Source organism: Myxocyprinus asiaticus, chromosome 17, assembly GCF_019703515.2.
Source record: "Myxocyprinus asiaticus isolate MX2 ecotype Aquarium Trade chromosome 17, UBuf_Myxa_2, whole genome shotgun sequence".
In the NCBI taxonomy this organism is placed as follows: domain Eukaryota; kingdom Metazoa; phylum Chordata; class Actinopteri; order Cypriniformes; family Catostomidae; genus Myxocyprinus; species Myxocyprinus asiaticus.
This window is the reverse complement of record NC_059360.1, coordinates 31,234,806-31,255,297: the sequence shown is the minus strand read 5'-3', so window position 1 is coordinate 31,255,297 and position 20,492 is coordinate 31,234,806. Positions and strand designations below refer to the sequence as shown.

The 20,492-nt window shown below is 37.6% G+C and overlaps 1 protein-coding gene across 4 annotated transcripts in view; it reads right to left on the bottom strand.

The window, feature by feature from the left end:
- Positions 1–1,098: 1,098 nt before the first annotated feature.
- LOC127454817 (E3 ubiquitin-protein ligase pellino homolog 1) overlaps positions 1,099–20,492 on the bottom strand; it is a 72,971-nt gene continuing 53,577 nt past the window's right edge. For all 4 annotated transcript variants that reach the window (XM_051722261.1, XM_051722263.1, XM_051722260.1 and 1 more), the window contains exons 3-7: positions 19,362–19,491; positions 17,633–17,734; positions 17,171–17,368; positions 16,620–16,808; positions 1,099–3,797 (exon numbers count right to left, since the gene is read on the bottom strand). In XM_051722261.1, the coding sequence (XP_051578221.1) occupies positions 3,219–3,797; positions 16,620–16,808; positions 17,171–17,368; positions 17,633–17,734; positions 19,362–19,491 (1,198 nt within the window). In that variant the 3' untranslated portion in view covers positions 1,099–3,218. The remainder of the gene's footprint in view (positions 3,798–16,619; positions 16,809–17,170; positions 17,369–17,632; positions 17,735–19,361; positions 19,492–20,492) is intronic.

The following is a 20,492-nucleotide window of genomic DNA, read 5'->3' as shown; positions in this document are numbered from 1 at the left end:
AGAGAAATCCAGAATTCACTTGTCAGAGTTCTGGAATTCTCAACAATTTGGACTCAATATATGCTCTTCAGATTCTTACACAACACAGGAAACACAGTATAGTACATTTAAACACATTCGCACAGTATGCACAACACATAAAATCAAACATATTACACAATTTACAAATACAAATATATTAGGGTACTCATACACACAGAAGTTAATTCTTCGAGGGGAACTAAAATTGTGAAGTTGCTTGCACACAGGAGTCAATGATACACAGAATGTGGTCTCCTTACAGTGTATTTTTTTTTTTTAAATAATATCAACCTTCCTAATATCTATTTTGCACTTAAAGAAAAGATATGACCCTTTGTTTTCTACTGGAACAATGTTCCCAGTAAGTGTTGGGTACAAAAACAAAACTCAGCATGGGAAGACTTGTAAAGCAAAAGCATAAGATGGCAATAGTAAACTAGACAAGAGGGACAAGAGAAGAGTCAACACAACTCATCTACACAGAAAGGCTCAAAAAAAAAAAAAAAAAAAAAAAAAAAGGGTTCACAACCCACGTTATTTCTTAAAGTGATAGTTCACCCAAAAATGAAAACCCTCATGCCATCCCAAACGTGTATGATTTTGTTTCTTCTGCAGAACACAAATGGAGATTTTTAGAAGAATATTTCAGCTCTGTAGGTCCATTCAATGCAAGTGAATGGTGACCAAACCTTTGAAGCTCTAAAAAGCACATAAAAGCAGAATAAAAGTAATCCATAAGACTCCAGTGGTTTAATCCATGTTTTCCAAAGAGATATGATAGGTGGGTGAAAAACAGATCAATAGTCCTTTTTTACTATAAATCTCCACTTTCACATTCTCTTTTTTTTTTTTTTTGACGATTCAAATTCTTTGTGCATATCGCCACCTAGTGGTTGAGGCTTGTTAATGCTACTGATTAATAGTAAAAAAGGACTTAAATATTGATCTGTTTCTCACCCACACCTATCATATATTTTCTGAAGATATGGAGTCTTATAGATTACTTTTATTCTGCCTTTATGTGCTTTTTAGAGCTTCAAAGGTTCACTTGCATTGAATGGACCTACAGAGCTGAAAATATATATATATATATATATATATATATATATATATATATATATATATATATATAAAAACTTCATTTGTGTTCTGCAGAAGATAGAGAGTCATACACATCTGGGATGGCATAAGGGTGAGCAAATGATGGGAGAATTAAAAAAATTGAAATTCATTTTTGGGTGAACTATCCCTTTAATCTGATTGGACAAGCGGTGTTCCAGAAATGCTGATGTTTAGTATAAAAGCCCTGGGACGATTTACTGCTTGTATTGCTCTGCTTGTCTCTGGTCACAGTGTTCCAGACAGGCTGTCAGTCTGTGTTGCTTGGCGATACACAACTGTTAAACTTGCTTTGGTGTCATTTTAAGCCATTTTTGTTAGCATAGCAAAAATAATAACTGGCCATTTTACGTCTAAATTGTTAGTTTTATGTTTAAAATTTGTTTAAAATGTATTCCTTGATATTAACCTAAGCAATATCACACTCGCAATCATGCTGATGTACTGAATTTTCAATACAACAGCACTCTGTGTATTGTAACAGGATATCCAACAAGTCAAAAAAAAAAAAGAAAAAAAAGAACGTAGGGCAGGCTTGGATTTTATAAATTGGAAATTGACTGTATCATAAAAAGTGGAAAAGTGGTCTGTACACGGCAGGTAGTTGGATGGGTGGGCGTTTTGTGACGTCAGCCAAAAACAGGGATGCAAACTACTCACTTTTAAGCTAAAGTCACCTTTTCTGAAACTAATTTGCCCAAATTGTTTGGAACATTTTCTAAAATTTTCCTTACTGAAATCACTTGAAAGGGTTACTTTAAGCTTAAACACTTAAAAATAAATAAATAAATAAATAATAAAACTACTTAAATAAACCAAACTAATCAACTGAAATTATACATCTGGAACACCTGCTATGACTTTCTCACCTTTATACCACTCATGAGTTTGCATACCTGCAAAAAGAAAAAGTTATTTCGGAAGCTGAACAAGTTATTTCATTTTTATTAAAAATTGCGAAGACAAAAAAAAAAAAAAAAAATTGTTCTTTGGAATTACGTGCACCAATGAATCGCTAATATTAAGACCAAGAACGTGTGTTAAGGAAGTCAATTGGATTGATTTTCCTTTCATGTTGACTAAGGAAAAACTTTATCCACACACAAAAGACACATCTCTGCAAACACTCATTGACAGGGCATTAGGTTTTGGCCTGTGCCCTAAGGGAGGTGAAGACTTTTAGGCCTCTGAGTTTTCTGGAGTTCAGCAAGAAACTTTCTTTTAGCATGGCCTCATGGGTTCACTATTGCAGAAAAGATTCCACTCTCACATAATTCATATGTTACCTACATTAATGAGGACAAACTACAGAACAGAGAAAATCTGAATGCTAGAAAAGGCTACATGTGGAAAGACTCACATTAACGACAGAGAAAGATAGAGAGAACTAATAAAAAAAAACAGCTACATAGAACTCAACTCCCCAAAAACTCACCTATAATCTTATCTTTGATAAACATTGATATTGTATATAAATAAATAAAAAAAAAAAAAACATTAACAAGTATTTTTTTTTATATATTTTTTTTTAAGTTAGACATATCTGACTATGGAAAACAACTTTCTGTAGTATAATGTAGTTGCTATGTGAAATGATGTGAATTACTGAATGAATTATTGAGTACAATAGAATCTTTTGTTAGCTCATTAGAAACACACAAGGACAGTGTATTGCATCTCTAATGTTGAGTATTACTGCAAATAAACACTGTACACATCACCATCTTTGACTTCAAATGAAGAGCAGAGCCACCCAATCAAAACTCTCAAACATGGGTGTGCATGTGCTCTGCTGTTTTGAATAGGTCTATTCCATTTTTTTTTTTTTTTTTTTTGCTTATTTATTTTATTTGAAAATATATATTTCTTTGTCTTTTCTCTGTATTCGAAAAAGCAGTATAAAGGTCACTTACAAACCAAAAGGGAAAAAACAGTCTTGAGTCAGCACTTACAAAAAGAAAAGCAAATTTCAGGAACAGCAGAGAATGAGAGAGTGAGAAAGCAAGCCTGTCTTATTTTTACCATAAGCAAAGCAGGCTATGGGGCTGCTGCAGTCAAAAAGCCATAGGCAGGTGTTTTTAGTCCACCGGCCCCTGGAAGATCAGTCTGATGTATCCCTGCTCACCGCTGAGCTGCTGGGCACAGAAAGGACATGCGGCGTGAAAGGTGTGTGTTCCGTGGGGGAGAGGGATTTGACTCCAATATGCTGCCGTTTTTTCTGAGCATACATGACCACATGGACTGAATGCATGAGTGGGTGGGGCTGCATCCAGATAAAAGCCTGCCTCGCAGCCCAGCCACAGCGGCACGTACGGCCCATGAGCGCGGCACATGGGACATTCACGTTCCCTCCCCTCTCTTCCATCTCGCTCTGCGTCGCAGTTCCCCCAGTTGTGGTAGCCGTGAACGTGGCCGCAGTTTAGGTAGACCCAGGGCTGCTTCTCGTCCACGATGTCCTTCCTGCGCATGCTAGGGAAGGCGAGGGTGTTGAAACCCACAGGGCACTGGGGACGAGCGGCGTTCAGCTCCTGCCGGAGCGCCTCCAGGTGTTTGACAGTGGGAGTGCGGGAAAGGCCCTCGGCTGTCCGCCACAAGAGAGTCGCTCCACAGAGATCAATCAGAGAGCCGTCAACTAACTCCTGAGTCTCATTGTCGACCTACAGAGAAAGAGAAAGAAAGAAAGAGCCTATGCTGTAAAAATATTGTTGGGTATTACAGGGATAGTTCACCTAAAAAAGATAATTTATTATTACTCAACTTTATGTTCTTCCAAATCCGGATGACTTAGAAAAAGTAGTTATCTAGCAGAATGTCCAAGTTGCTCTTTTCCATAGAATCAGAGTGAATGTCTATTATAATGTATTAATATATCTCAATAAATATATCTAAATATCTCCTTTTATGTTTCACTGAAGAGGTCATATGGGTTTGGAAAAACACAAGGTTGAGTAAATGATGACATAATTCCTTTTTTTGTTTTGTTTTTTGATGAAATGGAATTCAGGTAGCTGAGATGAGTAGGTGCAGTGTTCAAAGTGTGCCTGCAGGGGGCTGTAAGTCCTAACACTCTTTGTGCAGTAATGATTCCATCTTTAAATCACAGACCAAAAGTAGGTTTAACAAGACCCAGAAACTTCATGAATAATAATAATAATAATAATGAAACAGTTTACTTGTTGAGAGGATGTGTGTCAGAACACTTGTGATAAGATGTACATGTTTACACACAAACATAAATAACCGGTGCAAAATAGACACTCTTTGATTAACACATACATTTTTGCACATACATGGTAGCGACAGAGAGCCCAGCCTCCCTTAATCAGCCTTTAGTTGGACCTTCATCATACTGCATTAGCCACACCCCTCCACACACATGTCCATGCTGTGATGTGTGAAGGTGACTGAGTGCAAATATGATGCCGTTTTGTTATTGAGCAAGCTTGTGTGTCTGTATATACTGTTTGTCTTGCATGCCACTTTGTCTACAATGCATCATCCATCTGAAAGCTTCCAAAAATGCATTCTCACATTAATTAATAAGAACATATTTATTTTAACAATGAAAAATCAAGTATCTGAAATCTACATTCATTAAATAAAAACTTCTTATGCTGTAATTTGAACAGACCCCTATTCGTGCCTCAGAGGCTTTAAGTGTGAGGCATTACATGTTAATAATTAAAAACTCTACATTAGGGCTGCACAATTAATCGAAATAAAATCGAAATCGCGATATGACCACATGCGATTATTAAATCGCAAAGGGCTGCGATTTAATAAAATAAATAAATAGTCTGCTCACTTCAAAGTTAATTTGCGCTGCTCTGTCCGTGTCAAGTTTATGTTAAGTTAGAGCATTATTTCAGTGTTTTCAGAGTGGTTCTGTGCTCCACAACTCCATCTCATGCTTAGACTAACAGAAGTGCTCAGATTTTGGTTCTGTTTGCTTATGTTCTCCAAGCACTTTATTTAAACTAAACCGGTGCATCCTGCAGTAGCAGCATCTCGGTCTCCGCCAGGAACAGGTATAATAATAATAACCAGGGTTGGGGAGTAACAGAATACATGTAACAGGATTACGTATTTAAAATACAAAATATAAGTAACTGTATCCCACTACAGTTACAATTTAAATCATTGGTCTTTAGAATACAGTTACATTCAAAAAGTATTTTGATTACTGAAGAGATTACTTTGCATTTTATTGTCATTTGTTTCATTTAATATTTAGTCCTTTCAGATGGAAAACATTTATACATATGAATGATGCGATCCAAAGTGCATTTGAACAGCGGTGAAACACTTTCTTATGATGAGTTACATTCATACGAGCAGACAGAGAAGTAAGTTTGAAGTAAGTTTGGAGCAGAAGAAATAGAAATAAACCTTGTGTAAATTGTCAGCTTTACGCTAAGATAAAATGCTATTTCTAGCCATTTTATATGCATGTTACCAGGCACGATCATATTTTTTTATCAAGAAAATTCAGGTTGGATCATAATTTCTTTTTTTCTAGTAAGACCTTTGATATTAGGGCAAAAATTGTATTCTTGATAATAATTTTTATATTGTTTTCCTGTAAAAATATCAAAAAATTCTTAAAACAAGATCAATTTGATTGATCTTGTTTTTGAAACAACACTGCATAAGATATTAAGGTTTTTCAGATAATGTATTTTTAACATGTGTATTTTGTCTTACTGTACTGGCAGAGTTTTTATTGTCAAAACAAGTGAAAAAAAATCAACCAGTGCTGAAGAAGTAATCCAAAGTATTTAGAATACGTTACTGACCTTGAGTAATCTAACAGAATACGTTACAAATGACATTTTACAGCATGTATTCTGTAATCTGTAGTGGAATACATTTCAAAAGTAACCCTCCCAACACTGATAATATCACGTAATACAAGATGGGATATAATTCAAATATCTCTATTAAATGATTGCTGAGCAAAAGACATTAACGTTAGCATCGGTAGAGTCCAGAACCATGTGCTCTTCCTCCATTCTCCAGTCATTTGTTTACTTAAGGAGAGAGCGTGTTGCCCTTATTACACTCCTAGCGGCAACAAGTGTATATGGAACTAATATTACCAACATCCAACAAAATGAAAAGGAAGGAATGTACATATAACAAATCTATATTAAATATTTAGATACTATAAAATAATGCATTGTTAAAAATAAATCAAATAAAATGGTGTAACAGTAAATGAAATAGTATTTTCTGACAGCAAAAGCTAGGTAACTATGGTATTACCAACAGGGAAATTCAGTTAACAGTGACATTGAGCAGAAAGCCTACATATAATCAGTTTTGACAGAGCTGCTTATAAAGAGTTAAATGATCAGTATCGGATGATGTTAAAATCCTGATTGGAGCATCCCTAATATATTCAAGTTGACTGGGTTTCAAACTAATGATGATAATGATTGGTGGGCTGAGACCCTATCATGAAATGGACAAAAACAGGTACACGGTGGGTGGGTACAATTTGAAAATGAAGAAGACAAGTGTTTTTTCTTTGTTTCACTGTTTATATATTTCTTTGTTTGTTTGTGTGTGAATTTAAAAAAAGGTCTCAGTTTGGTTCTTAAGAGGACTCAAGTGTGAAAACCCCAGTAGCCTTTTGGCAGTTGAACATGTGAAAAACATTATCTTTTTTTCCCATAATCGCAGTTCAAATCGCAAATCACAATTTTTGTTAAATAATCACAATATGACTTTGTCCAAATCGTGCAGCCCTACTCTACATTTGGACATAAATCAAAACACCACCAGAAGACTTTCACTGTAAAGCAATCAATTCATAAAGTGCACTGAAACTGAATCCATTACTCAAACATGCACTTACATTTCGATATTATACAGATACTGAGTCAAATTCACCTCCAGAATTAGTTGATTTTAGAAATAGAGCATCAAAAAGTGAAAGGATGACTGTCAGAACACACGGGCAGCACACATACACACCATACTTTGCATCAAACGTACTGTGTTTCCCTTTACTAAGTGTATTGTAAATACAGGACATTTAAAATGCCCCAAATAATCTCAAATGTCTGACCAGCATAGTTTCAGTACTTAACCTCTTTTACACCATCATCGAATCAGAGTCTAAGCAGTCTGGCTTTGAACATGGTCTGTTCTGTCACTAAAGCTGAACGTGAACGCACAGCAGCACAGTCAAACAGTGTTTGGCCAGCAAAGAGGCAGCATTAGCTCCATGTTTAGCCAGTGCCTGTAGTTGGACTCCTCAGAAGCAGGACATCAAGAGTGTTTTTGTTCTGCCTGTGACAAGTCAGATTAATGGGGCGCCTCTAAGCTCATGAGCCTAGACTTGTGCTGTGCATGTATGCGTGTCAGAGACAGAGTTTGAGTTGTGCACCAAGCAGTGTTGTTATCATTAACAAAAACTAAAATGAAAACTTAACATGGTTGCAAAAATGAAATTTGTTTCTGATACACAGTGTATTAAAAAAAAATGTAAACCTTTAAAACCCACCTTTATTAGATATGAAAATGCCACTAGCGAAAACAATAGATGCCCTAAAAAAATTGAATGCTGTTAAAAATATTTTAATGATATCAGTTAATGCATGAACCTTTCCAGCATGAAAATACGAAAACTTCAATAAAAAATAAAAATAAAAAACTAAAATAAAAAAAATACTGAAAATAATAGTCTTTGAGTCAGGGCTTGAATTGGGGGGGCATGCGAGGGAATGACACCCCCCAGCCGTTGAAAGAAATGGCAAAAACAATCCCGCTTGTAAAACCACCATCCCCCATTACCAACCCCTTTAAATCAATTGTGTCATGTATTACTTAGAACTCATCATGCAAGTAAAATATTTGAATTCTTTACATTTGATAAATAACATACTTTAAATAACAGCAAATAGCTGATCAGAATTATATTTCGACATACTGGGGTTGCCAGATCTCAAGAGAGGCAAAAAAAAAAAATGTATTGATTAAAAAAATACAAAACAAAGAAACACACAACTCATACACATTGAACCCCCACTAATATCCCTTCCCAATCACCAACCACCAACCCCACCCTGACCCCCAACGAACACCCCTGTGGTCACATATCATAATACACACACACACACACATTTTAAAAAAATAAATAAAATATAATAAACATACATAATTAAACTAAACTTCTCTCTCCACATCCCCTCCCCGAGAGTCCCCAAAAAACACCAAATAACTGCCCCACTTCCTAACAAACAAGTCCCCAAACCCAAGCCTTCTACTTTCCACCTCCTTGAAAGCTGCCACCCTCCCCATCTCCGTACACCACTCCAGAAACGAGGGTGCTCCATCCGACTTCCATCCCTTTAAAATAATTTGTCTGCCAATCATGATACTGGTCAGAACCCAATTTTTTATGTGTTTATCCCCCAAATTTATGACTGCCCCATCACCCAAAATACAGTGTCTGGGGCAAAGTCAAATTTGAGTGCCCAAAACGTCACATATACAACTCTGAACCTTCAACCAAAATTCTTGGATCTTAACACCCCCAAAAGACATGGGTTGTGTCTCCATCTTCTGATTAGCATTGCCAACAGGTGGGTGTGTCTTTAAGACTAAGCCTATATAACATACAGGGGGTCCAATTGAATCTATGTAAAATCTTGAATTGCATAAGGTGCACCCTTGCATCTCTAGATGCAGACTTGATATTTTTTAGAATCCTAGCCCACACTCCCTCCTCCAATACCAAGTTTAAATCTTTCTCCCATAATCTCTAGAAGTTAAAGAATTAAACACTTTGGACACTTTTGAGCATAACAAGTGCAAATGCGAGATAACGGGGTGTACCTTAACTTCTCCGGTTAGTTTAATAGAAAGGCTTTGCAATGGCAAAATAGGGGCAAGAACTTCCTATTCAATACAAAACTCTCTTAGATGGAAGCGACCAATGAGCCAAATGTCTGACACCGAATGCATAATAATAAAACAAAATCTTGTAGGCCAAGCCCACCTTTGTCAATCGGCCTGTGTAACTTATTAAAATGTAATCTAGGATGCTTACCATTCCAAATGAAGGACTTTGCTATGCTATCAAATTGCTTGAAATAAGAGAGGGGGACATCTACAGGGAGAGATTGTAACAGGTAGTTAAATTTTGGAATACAATTCATTTTAATAACATTCACCTTCCCAATCATAAATGTAATGAAGCCCACCTGCCCAAATCGCTCGAAAACCTTTTTATTAAGGGGTCAAAATTAACTAACTAAATCAGACAAATTTGCTGGGAATAAAATGCCCAAATACTTAATGCCCTGTTTGGGCCACTGGAAGGCGCCCGGCTGGAAAGCCGTTACTGGGCAGTACGCTGTCAGAGCCAAAGCTTCGGATTTGGACCAATTGACTCTGTATCCTGAGAACTTAGAAAATAAATTAATAATTCTGTGGAGGCAAGACATAGATTTAATGGGGTCAGAGACGAATAATAAAATATCATCTGCGTAAAGCAAAAGCTTAAGCCACCACCCCTGGAAAATCATCTCCCCATCTTATCGCGGCTGCTAATGGTTCCAGGGCAAGACAGAACAATAATGGGAAAAGAGGGCAACCCTGCCGGGTGCCCCTATCCAGAGTAAAATAATCTGAAATTAATCCATTTGTTTGTACCGCTGCTACCAGGTGTCTATAAAGTAACTTAATCCATCCAATAAAAGTATTGGTGAACCCCTATATTTCCAAAATCTTAAAAGATAATCCCATTCTACCATATCAAATGCCTTTTTGGTGTCAAGTGAGATGGCAGCGACCGAAGACTGATCATTCGCCACTGACCACATAATATTGATGAAACGCCTAATGTTATCAGAAGAGCTGTGGCCCCGAATAAACCCCACCTGATCTATATGTTTAAGAGATGTCATAACTTTACTTAATTGGTTAGCCAGAATTTTCGACAATATTTTTATGTCTAGCTGGATCAGGGAAATTGGATGGTAAGAATCAGACTGATCCGGGCTTGAGTCATGGTTGGCGGAAGCTTTCCATTCTTTAATTATTCCGTATAAACTTCTAACAAAAGTGGAGCCAGTTCTGTAGCATAAAAAACTCAGCCACAAAGCCAACTGGCCCCGGAGCCTTGCCTGTAGGTATGGCCTTAATTATTATTTTTTTGCTCATTCGTCAATTTAGGGAGTTCTAATTGTTCCACAAAGTTTCTAATGTCTTCATCAGTAGACGAAGACATGGAATTATAGAGATCAAGATAGAAATCTTTAAAAGCATTATTAATATCAATGGCTGAGGTAAATATTTCACCACCAGTAGATTTCACTGAGGGAATCTGTATTTCAATCGGGTCAATTCTCTGAGGCCATCAGACGACATCCGGCGCTTCAGCTCTGCCTTGGCACTTTTAATATTCCCTTCCAACTCCACGAGTTCTTGTGCTTTGGATCTTTTGATGAATGAGGCATACTGTATGATTCGGCCCCTAAAAACCATCTTGAGTGCCTCCCAAGCCATGCCCACAGAGGATACTGAGGACCAGTCGGTCTCCATATAGACACTGATTTCAGCCTTTAGCATTTGTTGGAATACAAGATTTTGCAAAAGGGATACAATAAAGCGCAACTATAAGATTTCTTTTTCTCTGTATGTGGCAACACCTCTAAACTCACCAGGGCGTGATCTGAGACTAAAATGTTTCCAACTGAACAATCAACAACAGATGAAATGAAGGACTTGGATATCAAAAAAAAAAAAAAAAAAAAAAAAATCTATTCTAGAATAAATCTTATGGACTGATGAAAAAATTTATAGTCCCTACCAGATGGGTTCAAAAGTTTCCAAATATCTGTAAGACCAAGAATTTTACACATCCTGAGAAGCGTCACTGTTGCTCTAGGGGGCTTGCACACTTTTGATTAACTATGATCAAGGACTAAGTCCATCAAAAGATTAAAGTCTCCTCCCAATATTATATCATGAGGGGTGCCAGCGGCTTGCAACATCCCTTCAAGATCTATAAAAAAAAGCCCTGATCATCAGCGTTAGGTGCATAAATATTAGCCAAAATCAACCTATGCCCTTGAATTTCTGCTAAAACCATAATGACTCTTCCTAATTTATCTTTTATCTGTTTGAGACATTTGAATTGTAGATGTTTACTTATCAATGTAATGACTCCCCTGCTCTTACTTGAGCCAGCACTAAAGAAAACATGTCCACCCCATATCTTCCCAAATTTTTCACCTTCTTGCGGGGAAAGATGCATTTCTTGAAGAAACATTATATCATATTTCTTACGTTTAAGAAAAGAAATAACCTTCCTTCTTTTTATGGGGTGCCCCAAACCATTCACATTCCACGTGGAGAGAGACAATCCACTCATATTAACATTTGACATTTTGACATGTTAGAAAAATAGATTGTGTCAAAAATAAAATTGTAACGACCACATTCCGACATTAGTACAGTCAAACCCGAACTTCCCCCCGAACCAAACAAACAGAAAAAAGAAAAACGTGTGCATTAACCCTGCGCATGACAGGGCCAACCACCATCCATCCCTCTAAACTCAAACAGTCCATGTACGCCTACGAGAACCCCCGCGACAACTTTGCCGTCGGAAGTCCGGTGCTTCTATACAAATTTTGTGAGACAGAATTACACAACAGAATATAATCTATAAAACAAACCAGCCAATAGGAGGCATAAGCGCAAAGAACGTGTAGATTCATCCACATAACTGTTCCGAAGGTGTGTTCCTCCACAAAACAAACTCCAGCCGCTAGGCGGAACCAGCACAAAAAGAAACAAAAAAGGTGCCCAGTTTCCTCGGACAGACAAGTGAATGTTCACTGAGTCAGGCTCACTCGGCTGTTACATGAGTGGAACAGATGACCTAATCACTTCAATATTTTGCAAGAATATTCCACAGAACAAACTCCAACAAATAGGAGGAATAAGCACAAAGAACGTGCAGATTCATCCACAAACTGCCACGAAGGAGTGTTATTCCACAAAACAAACTCCAGCCACTAGGCGGAACCAGCACAAAAAGACACAAAGGCGACGCTCAGTTTCCTTGGACGGTCAAGTGAATTTTCAGTGAGTCAGGTCCACTCGGCTGCATCGAGAGCATCACACAATGACTTATTCCATTGACTTTATGAAGAACATCGCTTGCTGTGGGCATGTAAACATTTTGCGGCCATCCTTAGTATCTTCTCAATTTGGCCGGGAACATCAGTGCAAAAGCGACGTTCCATTGATGTAAAAGTTTCTTGCATTCCTTGAATCGCTCACGTTTCTCTCGTCAAATTCGTAAAGTCTGGGAACAAGAAAGTGTTGTGGTTCTTCCAAGAAAGCCTTCCTTTACTCCTCGCGTAACACGAGATCTTTATCGAATGATCTCAGAAATTTGGCAAGATTGACCGGGGGCCTGTCTCCCTCAGCGGATCTGTGAGCCGGAACTCTGTGAGCTCGCTTGATTTCCAGTTTATGGCCTGTTATGTCGAGCAGACTCGGGAAGAGCTCGTCTAGGAATTTCACCATATCTCGGCCTTCCTCGTCCTCAGGAATTCCAACAATTCAGACGCTGTTCTGCCGGTTACGAATCTCAAGGTCTTCCAACTTTTTCCAAACACGCTCCAAGTCTATCTTGGTCGCTAGAGGATTAGCAGCTAATTGCCTCTCCGATGACTCCAGATAATCTATCCGTTTCTCAACATCCGACACGCTTGTAACCATCTCGGTGAATTTAGTCTCCTTGGCAGTGATCGATCGACGTAATACAGCAAGATCCTTAAAGTCAGCAACGACCTTCGCCAGCACTGCTGACATGTTCAACAGTTGATGCTGAATCTCTTTAACCGCACTGTCCAAATTGAGTCCCTGGTCTGCAGCCTTGTCAGGGGTATCAGCTTGAGCATGTAAGTGTCTTTTATTGTCTCCAGAGCCCGAGGATTTTGAATTCTTTGACATATTGTCTTCCTACAACAGTTAAGGATCAGGGTGTATCGAATCTCACCAGTTAATGACATAAAAAGTATTAAAACTAGCAAAGTGCGCAGAGCTCGCCGTTCACACATCCGACCCTCGCATGGCGCCACACAACTCCCCGAGGCAAAACCTTGTTTTGATTTTTACACTTTCAGTGTGGAAATATTCTGCCAGTGTTTTGCTTTAGTTGCACAATCTGGTAATCATGAGCTCTCTCTTCACTGCGAAAAGGAAAACAGGTACTGTATGTTGGAGTATAGCAATGGTTTAACTTGCCCTTCCCAGTGTTCACATGAAACTTCACCACTGAAGGTAATGCAAGTTTTCAGCAGTTTCGCTACCTTTTAAAAATGGCCAAGAGAACCGTTCATGGAAATCTTCTGACTTTCTTTAAAAAGAAGAGAACAGAAGGTAAGATATTGCTATCACTAGTGCATAGTTACAACATGTCAAACTAAAACAATTTTCAGGTTTTCCCCCATTAAATGCTTTTGGGCTTAAAATGACTTTCTTACACCACTGTTTAAGCATCCTTCATAGAAACAGCCCAAACTTCCATTACTTGATCAGTTATTGGAGTGGTAAAGATGAATGTGTGGGACAGTGAGTGAGTGATCAAGAGTAAACCTATTTCCTGATCTTGATGTGGATTCTTTTCACAAAATTCACCATAAATACAATAATTGAGGGTAACAGGTGCATATTATGCCCATGTATAAGAATTAGCACCATGGATCTTTGCCATTGATTCAGAATGTAAACATTACAAATTACACAATCTACTGCACACAGTATATAAACTTTCAATCATCATCGAGTGGTTAAGAAAGTTACTTAACTGATCTTGTGTGGATTCTATTTATACAATGAGGCAGAAAGCATATTCTTAATATTCAGCGTAGACAAAATGACAGCTGCAGTGACATCTTTGTCTTTTCTCTATAATAAACATATAAATATACAAAAGACTGCTTGGAAAATAGACAAGCCATATATTGCCATAATCATTCATTTATTAACTACATGTTCCATCAGTCATTATGATATTTTTATGCTTTACGCAAAAGATACAAGAATAATACAGCATGGTAAGCGGAAGTCCCTGTAACTGTACACTGTAAAAAAGGAATTGTTGAGCAAAGTTAAAAAAAATCAAAGGCAACATGATGAAGTAAGATTTTTGCAACTGTCTTAATTGTCCTCAGTAAAATTGCTATGATTAGTCAGTTTGAATTTGTTCATTCACTAAATGCGAAATACTTTGTTCAGCCAATACAGTCTAGTTGATTTCTTGTTCAGTCAATTATCAATACAAGGACTTTTATTCCATCACCATTTCATTCTTAAAGATGGTTTATATCACTTTTATATCAAGTTAACTAAGGTCTTTAGCTCTGTCAATATGTAAAGCAAGATGATTCATGCAATACTTTGGTACAGACACAGTTAGACTTTAACCCTTAACCCACAAACCTCAATAACGGTGACAAACCTAATTAAGTAAAAAGCTCTGAACATCACCACAAAACCATTTTACAAGCAATGGCAAAAAAAAAAAAAAACAACAACAACAACAACAACATAAAGTAAATAAACAGCAAAACAATAAGCCTATAACACTAACCGCATAATTTATTCATGTTGAAATGAATGCTGGGAATTCGAAAATCAGCAACATAGTTCAATATGAAAATGTTAGTTCAGACAACTATGTTAGGCTAGTTAGGGCAACATATGGCGGAATACTGCTGGTCTAACGTGTTTTTATGTAGATGCAAAATAATTCATATTTCATAGTATCTGTGACTCAAACAAGCCATATACTGGATAAAATGTAATTGCATTTTTTTTACAGTGTAACGTTTACATTGACAAAACCGTGGCGAAATATCTTTTCATGACCCCCCAAAACAAAGAATGTTTGACCCCACCATCCCACTTGAAATTTTTCACAATTTCAAAAACTATTTAAAAAAATAAATTCAAAAAGGACAAATTGAAAATAAAACAGAAATAAAAACCAAATAAAAAAAGGACTGTTAATTTAACATGTTAATTTAGTGCGATTAATTATATTAAAAAAAAAACACTTAAAAAAATTAACAATTATTCATGCCCCCAACCCATATGTAAATTCTGTAGTAATGAATGTTCCTGCCATCGAAGCAATTGACCCTTTGCTAAGCCCTGCCTTAAAAGCATTTCTGACCAATCTTATCTTTGCAACCATTGCAGTCCTCCATTTCTCTAACAAGCACTTGCATTTTTTGCAATGTGTTTTTGAGTAGTTAAGTGGATCCAGGGATCTAGAGATGCATTTTTTTTTAATTTCAAGATACTTTTAACTTAAAACAGTGTCCTAAAAACACAGCACTGATGATTAAAAACAATTTAAACTAGTGAAACGCGACACAACCAAAGTTAGACGCTCCGAAAGTGTCCTTGCACATGAGTACATAGACCAACAATTAAAAATAGCGCAGAGGAAAGTAGGCCACAAATAGGGTTATGTTTAATGATATGGAAATAAAACAAACAATATTTTGGCTTTTAAAGGTTTTTTTATATTGTCTGAATGCTTGTCTGTTGCCACAATATATGTAGTCTATATCATGTATATTTGAATTATCTGAATTATAATACTTAAATATAATTTTATATTTGCAATTATTTTAATTTACGTTAAGTTAAACTAAGTTATCTTTATTTGGGGGCCTTTCTCAGTAATATTAATATGCCATTAATTGCGATTTATTTTATTAATTAATCGGCACGTCATGTAATAAGCTATTTGATTGGTGTTCCTCAGTGTGGGCGCACACACTTCCTGGTTCCTACAGTTCAGAGAGTTTTAGGCCTGTATTAGTCCAGCTTAAACACACCTGTTGAAGATAATGACCTATTATGACCACAGGGGAAAAGTGCTGAGAGAGAGAGAGAGAGAGAGAGAGAGAGAGAGAGAGAGAGAGAGAGAGAGAGAGATGGTTCTGATTGGACCTTCTGTCTGACGCACTTAACAGATCAGCTTCGGATCATCTTACAGCTTTGTGTTACACCGGACAGAGCAAAACCATCTTGCCTGAGCCATTGCTATGGCAACAGTGTCCCAGAGCAACCGGTCAACGGCACCAAAGCTCCTCAATGTCCCATCTTGCAGGAAACCATCTGACTGTTTAACATGGCTTCAATTTCAGAATCCTGTCTGAAACCACATAACTTACGTAAACACTAACTGATATTGAGGATGTGTCTATAAAATGCACCGCTCTTTTGTTGAAGGTAAAGTGAGCCATTTTTTCAGTTTAAAATACTTAAGCTGAGCTTAACAACAACTATAAGTAAGTCATTGATCGTTGATTCCCATAAAAAGTCCCATTGCTGTTTGTTCGAGCATCCCAACAAAGCAATTTTGGCTCAACCAGTGGCGGGACTGTTTATGTACTGTTATGTGTATTAACGATTGTGAGTGCTGCACTGACCATTTTCCCTCGCTGCTGAGCCGAGCGGGTCTCTCTCAAGGTGAACACATTTCCACACACTGAAATCTCTCTCCACACACCAGGTTTCGAGTCCTCCGTGAAACCGAGGCGAGGATGCATCACTAATACACCATTAGTAGTCAGACCATCCATCTGTCCATCCAACGTCTTCCACTTTGCTGCCTTCTCCTGGGATTGAAAAATATGTTACTGTAATTATATTTGAATGAGTTTAAATACAAATGAATCAATACAATACAACACAACATTTAACACTTAAAACGTAAATACTTTTTCCATCTTGAATGCATCAAGACCTCTTTCAGGCTTTCAGTGAATGTTAACTTCACTATTTTAGGTAAATAAATCAATAAGCATCTAAATCTATCCTGATTTTAGATCTATTTTTATTAGTAATTTGGACATCTTGGTTCCAACAAGCAATTCATTTAATCTGTGCTAGCAGTGCCAGTTTCTCAGGCCTCATTTACCACTGTTTTGATTTCAGAAGTTACACTTTCTGCACAGCAGTTTATTTCCCTCTTTCTTACCCCTAGAAAGATGTTCTTTGAGGAGTCGAATCCGGCAGCATAGATGCGAGCGGTGTAAGGGGGCGATCGCTGGCACATGATACGACATGCAAAGCGAGAGATGGTGCTCTGAACCGACTGAGTGTCTGAGTTACTCTGACTGCCAGGAACCGTGTCGGTCACCACAAAATCTATAGGACTCTCAGTTGAGCGGCCAATCTGAGGTGAAAAGAGAGAATAAACAGAACATATCAAGGCAAATTTATGGGCGTTGACTTGTTTGAACCACTGTACATCTTCAACCATAACTGCAGTGGATGATGGTGACACCTCTCTGCCTAGGGACAACATTATTTCAGGGTTAATTTAGGCTGATACTTTGATTAGTTTGATAAATTTAAGCCTTTGAACACTGTCCAGGAAAGCATTCCAACCAGGATAGCAATAAAGGAAAGCACAGTCCAGTCAGCAGGGAGTCAGTACCTGAAACATGTCTGAATTGCTGTCTTGAGTGTACTCCACCACTACTGTCTGTGCTCGGGACAGAGTGTAGGATATACTGTGCTGATCCTTGTTGCTTATGGCCTAGGGAGACAGGGGAAGAAAGAAACAGAGAAAGAGAAGAGATGTGGGGGAGGAAGTTTTTTTTTTTTTTTTTTTTTTTTTTTTTTGTGGTAAAATAACAATAGCAGCTAAATTAAATGTTAATGTCATAATGTCATACACATCCTAAAGACCCCAATGTACTTCATAAGAAATCGAAAACGAACGGCTATGATGTCATTTAGAACAAAATCCGGCCAAAAAGAAGGTGTTTTTGCATTTGGTTCGTAATAGCTCATCTGGGCGAACTTTTAGGAAATACTTCTAACCGGCTGCTAAACACCTTACTGCTATTGGTCCACGTCATCGGTAGGTGTGACCTAGAGCTCCATCTACCTTGAGGCCAACAGCCGATTATGTTGATGTTGTTTAGTCAATCATGTTCAGTCAACATGAACACACCGGAGTGCAGAGTTATTAGCGAGCTGGTGCAAATTTACCTACATCTGTATGGCCGTTCGTTAAGACACTTTCCAAGACCATGGCATGCGATATTTTTTTTTCAATTAGTCTACAAAAGGAATCAGATCTATTCAATAATCTCAAGTGACCATTCACTCATTCACCATCTGCAGTGAAAGCCATTTACACATCTGCCCAAAGTAAGATATACCTATCATAATTCTTTTGTCCGTTTTCTGCACATTTACACTTTTTATACACTCATCTTTGCAATAGTATCAGTGTCATCATAAATTACAATGACAGTATAACCAACACATATTATGGCCACATATAGTGTGTTATAAAAAATGTAAATAAGACAAATTAAACATTTTCTACTGCATTTATATTACTTTAAATCATCATCCAGTGGTTAAAACAACTTCCTTTACTGACCTTATGTTAATACTACTCATAGAATGAGGGATGAAGTCATTGATAACATATTTGTAAGGTTTTACTGAGCATCCTCATATTTAAATTTACTTCTTAACACCTCCCACAGCGATGTGGTGGATGTCTGAATGTTCGCAAACAGTATACTGTTGCTCAGCTGTTTAGAACTTCTTTTTACAGCTGAACGAAGAACTTCTCTGGAAGTATATCGGGCCTTTAGTATTCAATTATAACATTAGTAGATAAAGAATGTAAAACGGAGTCTATTTGACAGTGAAACAGACCCAGAGCTATGTGTGCATGTGTACTTGGCTATATTTTGAAGACAAAAGCAAACTGAATCTGACAAAATTCCCTTTTGGGACATTTGGGGATGTCCTCAATTGGAAAATTGATTCATATCCTGTTTTTCAAAATTCTTAGGGTTATTCTATAATAATTATAATTCCGCTTTATATAAACAACAGAAGTCTATATACAGTCCAAGTCTTCATTTAGATAGCTAAGTAAATATGTCTTTATGTGTGTGTGTGTGTGTGTGTGTGTGTGTGTGTGTGTGTGATGTGTGTTTGTGAGGGTGGGGGAGCCACAGAGGGGCCATTCATGAGCTCAGCAGTATCCAGATGTGTGAGTGGACCACACCCCGTTTCATTCCAGCTCAAACCCACCAAGTTCTCAGATTTAAAACTAGCCCAAGACCAAATTATACTTTAAGTGCCGATTCTCTTTAAGGTCCTGTGAAGTCCCTAGGTGGAGAGGGTGTGTGTACCTTGGCAGCCTGTGGGGTGCAGGCTACATGTACAGTGCTGGGTTTGACCCCATTGGATTTGGGCCTCTTAAAGAGTGCAAACCGGCTCTTCCTTCTGCCACGGTCCCCGTTGGGTAGAGAGCCATTATACCTGAAGGGAGAAAAATTAAACTGAAAACACCTGCACACAACCCTTCCCCCATCATGAACTCTGCCACAAGCAACAGGTGGAGAACACAACAGGCAGGCACATTAACAAAAGCATTAGAAGAGCACAAACAAACAAAAACACAAAACCATACTCATCTGTCAGTAAGCTGAACAGTAGACATTTACTCCATTGCTTTTCTAAGGAAACAGCCACACAATCCAAAAATATAGAACATTATCTGGAAGCATAGACAAATCGCAAATATTCTACACAAAAGCCTGGAAGCACGGGCGACTCCAGGATTTTTATGACCTCCTGAACAGTCCTATTTATGCAGAGATTTTATGCGTTGATTCTTTTGGTTATTTCCTCCTAAAATTTGTGTGTTTTGGCTGCAGGTCTAACTGAATTTCCTTTTCAAAAATGTATTTTCTTCTCCTATATTCCTCTAAAATAATAAATTTCTCCTCCTCTGTCCAATTTGGTTTTCTTTTTTTGTTGTCCCTTTTATCCATGTTATGTTGTCTGTCAAAATAAATAATCTAATATTAGCTAGCTAAAAACTATCTGGGTTGACGTAGATTGCATCCATGTTAACAGTAGAATTTTAGTACGATAAAACTTGACTCACTGTAGTAAATCCCTTAACGTTTCCCTTACCTAACACAAATGTCTAAGGGATAATATGCAACACCCATTCCCACTTTAAGTGTCATACTCAAGTGAGAAACTTAAGGTGCTTAATGCAATGGGGCATTGGGCTATACTGTGTCATTCAACACTGAATGATGAATTTAAAGATGCACTCTTTATGAAATATATATTTGGGAGAGACGATATACTGAAACTGTCAAAAATCCCCATGGCAACAGTCTTAATGGGGGTGATAGCACAGTCTGAATAGTCAATCGTGTGAAGATGGTCAGTGTCCATTGCGAGAGGGTAAACAGTAGGGCTGGGTAAAAATATAGATTTTCTGATGCATCGCGATCTTCTTTGAA